Here is a 4,317-nt window from a genome sequence, read left to right as displayed (position 1 = left end):
GGAAAAAAAAAAAAAAAAAAACAGCTGGTAGTAGGTCTGATTTTATTTTATTTTTCCATTTAATTTTAGCTATTAGAAATCCGTTAGAAATCTCCAGCTTATCCCTACTAAGATAATAGCAGGGATAATATCAGAACAAAAGTTTGTAAAAATTTGCTGTAGCAAAAGCCTATTCTCTTATACACAAATGATTAAAGCTGAGCAATGAGACATAAGAAAATTATATCATTACTTTAAAAAAAATATTTATTTTTTTAGTTGTAGATGGACAAATACCTTTATTTTGTTTTTTTGTTTTTACGGGATTTTAAAAAATATTTTATTTTTATATGATGCTGAGGATGGAACCCAGAGCCCTGCACGAGCTAGGCAAGCACTCTACCACTAAGCCACAACCTCAACCCCTATATCCTTCATTACTTTTGACTGGTTCTCCTCTCACTACTATCTGCTTTATCTCCAGGAATTGCCTAAAACATTTATCTTAACAAATCCATGAATTTAAAAAATCTTTTTTTAATTTTTTTTATTTATTTTTAAGTTTTAGGTGGACATAATATCTTTATTTTACATTTATGTGGTGCTGAGGATCGAACCCAGTGCCTCGTGCATGCTAGGTAAGCGCTCTACCACTGAGTCACAACCCCAGCCCTGAATTTAAAAAATCTTAATCGAGTTCCCTATATTATACATTTTATAAAGTCAAAATCTGATTTACAGGTATTGATATAAAAAATCTTCAGAGAAATATATGATAATGAGATAATTAGATATGGGAGAGAAAGGGATACAGAGCTCCTTATTAAGGAAGAACTACATGTTACATATATGCTGTAAAAATTTTAAACAAAAGAGTAAAAAAGGACTTTTTATTACATTTTAAATGTTTGGATAGCTTTAAAGAATATGTAATACTTTTTAAGCACAAAAAGACTTTTCCCCCTCCTACTCCATGAAAAAACATCCTAGTTTTCTAAGGAACAAAGTCTATCATATATAAACCCACATTCCACATAATTCTATGAATAAAATTCCACAAGCAAGTCCAAGATCTGAGGCTCAGAAGCACAGGGACCAACAGCCCTACACAGCTTACTAAATAGCTTCCCTCATGGATGAGTAAAGCATCCCTATAATATAATAATGGAATCTCATTAGCTATTGTGGCAGAACATGGTAAGAAGTTCAAATCATATGGACAATTTCAATTCTGGAAGATTCAAAAAATGAAAAAGTGAAGTATTTTTCTAGTTTGTCTGAATATGTATCATCTGCGCATTGTACTGTGATTTTAAGAAAAGGAAAGGGAAAAAAAAGTCTTAGACTCTACTAGGTTTTAAGGAAATGCTCCCCCTTGTGTGACTCTCAGGTCAACTGGGTTAGGGGCTGTTCTCTAAGTTTATCTGATAAGGCCATTCTGGTACCTACCTGTTCATTTGTTCAAGCTTTACTTTCAGTACTTTGAATTATGTTCACACATATGTATTGGAGTAACTATGCCACCCGGCATATCTACATGACTATAATACTTAAATCTTAGATATCCATGAAATTTCACATTTCCTAGGTCTACAAAAAGCTAACCTTAAACATACTCCAAGCTTTGTCTCTTAAATTGCCTTGAAAATACTTATAGATGAGAGCTGGTATATGCCAGGAAACTTTTTTTTCTCCTTTCTTTTTTCCACTTTAGTGCTGGGGATTGAATACAGGGACTCACAAATGATAGACAAGTGCTCTACCCATTAAGCTATACAACCAACCCCAGGAGATGTTTTTAGTTCTGACTTTGGTTAAAGGAAAAAAATATAGAGCCAGGAGAATCACGAGTTAAAAGCCAGCTTCAGCAATGGTGAGGTGCTAAGCAACTCAGTGAGACCCTGTCTCTAAATAAAATACAAAACAGGGCTGAGGATGTGGCTCAGTGGTTGACTGTCTTGAATTCAATTCCCGCTACAAAAAGAAAAAAGGTAGGCACAGATGTGGACAGTGAATGAGAAAAATTCTCAAGGATGTGTCAAAATTGGTTACTAAACTTTTGGGGGCTGGAATAGCCCCCAAAAGTTTAGTCATCAACTGTCTTCTGCCCAAACCAAGTGTGACTTGATTTGGGTAGAAGACAGTAAAGAATGATAAGGATTGTATTCCAACTAAAACCACCCACAACCAATATTTTGAGAATGTTACCAAGGCCTGACCACCACACACAGAAGTTCTGGCTCATTTCTTATTTAATTCAAAATAATCCTGGATTCACTGAGGGAAACAGGTAGAAGCAGAGAGGTCCTCAAGAGACTGCTCCATATATGTAGTCTCAACTGGGCCTTGGCTCATGACACATTTTTATTATTCTGTGGCTGAGATTTCCATAGCACTTCAGACTCCGATGTTTAAAAATGAACAACAAAAATCTTTTACAGACCTTGTGCTTGGCTGAGTATAATATAGCTCAGTGGTGGAGTACTTGCCTAGCATTCTCAAGGACCTAGGTTCAATTCCAAGCACTGAAAAAACAAAACAAACAACAAACCTTATGTTTCCTCTTGCCTTTGTTGGAAACTTTTTCTGAGGCTTGCTTCTGAGCCTCTCGGGTGTGTTTTTCTGACATATTTTTCTTTTCCCCCTTGGGTGGTTCAGTTTCTTTATAAGGCTTTCCTGGTATTCGAGTCAAGAGATTCAGGTCAATCTTCACAATAAGTGGATACCTGTCATCAGGCTCACTGAGGGGTGAAAGGAGTTCCTTCTCTTCCATAGGAGAGAACATTCGTTGCCGAAAAAAACTATCTTCTTCCTCCACAGAGGAGGGTTTAACGGGAGTCCTATTACTATCAGGATACTTAGGAGTTTGAGAAGAAGGAGGAAGGCTCTCACTTTCATCTGAATCTGAGGATGAGGTATCTGTTTCTATGATTTCCCTCGATTTCTGGGAAGATTTACTCGTTGACTTGTATTTCTTTTTCTCTGCAGTAGGTCGTGGGGAAGATTTAGACTCCTTCTTTATATTGGGTTTCCTTGAGCCTTTGGTGGCTGCTTTGTGTCTGCTGGAGGGCATGCTGGTAGCCATGTCTACAGGGGTTTCACTTTCTATCTTCAGGCCTCCACGAGGCTCTTCAGCAGCTGCCTTCTCAGCTTTTTTGGGTTGTTTTTTGCCCACAGTTCTCCTCTGTGTTGTGCTGTCACTCTGTGCTGGAGACTTCTGTCTACCACGCCCACTTTCTGATCCCTTTTGGACAGTTTTGGAGTCTCGTCCAGGAGTAGCAGAACTTGTTTCCTTAGGCCCTCCTGGATCTGCGTAGCTATTCCCAGGGCCCTGTTCTCGGCCTTCTTTTTTGTAGCCTTGAGAGGATGGGATGTTACTGTCTACAGAAGACGCTGGTGAAACTTTATGTGGGTTCACTTTATTCAACCAATTATCAAGTTGCCATTTGTTTGTTGGTGGTGGTTCAGGCTGAAAAACAGAAATACATATACTTTTTTTAACATTGAAGTTTTCTTCCTTCTTCATAATATCAAAAAAAAAGGAAAAACTCTAATGTCTAATCCAATAAAAGAATGTGCTTTTAACTGTTTTGACTGGACTAAAGCACAGGGTGAAGTATTTACTACTAGCTCTAATCACTTGAATGAGCAGATGTTATATGTGGCCTTTAAACAACAAATTCATGTCAGAAATCTAACTTGAAAGGCATTAATTACAGCCAGACATATAATCCCAGCTACTTAGGAGGTTGAAACAGGAAAAATTACAAATTGGAGATTAGTCTCAGCAACTTAGTGAGGTTTTTTTTGTTGTTGTTGTTGCTGTTTTTTGTTTTTAATGGCTGCAGGACTAGGGATGGTAGAGATTGGGTTGAATCCCCAGCATGGGGGAGAGGGGAGGAAAAGCATTGTAACAAGAAATCACATAGTATAATTCCAGAAACTAAACAAATAATGTAGGTACCCAAAGAGGTTTTGTTGTTGTTGTTGTTGCTGTTTTGTTTTGCTTTGGAGGTAGGAGGGATTGAACCCAGGGGTGCTTAACCACTGAACCACATCCCCAGGCCTTTTTTAAAATTGTGAGATACGGTCTTGAGTTGCTTAGGGTCTCACTAAGTTGAATTTGAATTTGCAATCCTCTTGTCTCAGGCTCCCAAGTCACTGGGATTACAGGTGTGTGCCACCACACCTGCCCTACAGGAGATTTTTAACAGGACTTAGCAAGCTACAGTGAAATTAAACTATATAAGACTCCTTTTATCCATAATAACTATATAACATGAATTACTATATAGAGACATAAAAGTAAAGACCAAACTAAAAAAGTCCTTTTTTTTT

General features: G+C 37.5%; 1 protein-coding gene across 1 annotated transcript; it reads right to left on the bottom strand.

Moving 5' to 3' along the window:
- Positions 1–2,476: 2,476 nt before the first annotated feature.
- On the bottom strand, positions 2,477–3,520 carry Aff4 (ALF transcription elongation factor 4). The gene has a single exon (XM_015476622.2). The coding sequence runs from the start codon at positions 3,503–3,505 to the stop codon at positions 2,492–2,494; it is 1,014 nt and encodes a 337-aa protein (XP_015332108.2). The 5' UTR covers positions 3,506–3,520; the 3' UTR covers positions 2,477–2,491.
- Between the last annotated feature and the right edge of the window lie 797 nt (positions 3,521–4,317).

The sequence above is a fragment of the Marmota marmota genome, unplaced genomic scaffold (genome assembly GCF_001458135.2).
Source record: "Marmota marmota marmota unplaced genomic scaffold, marMar, whole genome shotgun sequence".
Lineage (NCBI taxonomy): Eukaryota > Metazoa > Chordata > Mammalia > Rodentia > Sciuridae > Marmota > Marmota marmota.
Note: the sequence above shows the minus strand (reverse complement) of the source record. Positions and strands in the feature narration are given on the sequence as shown.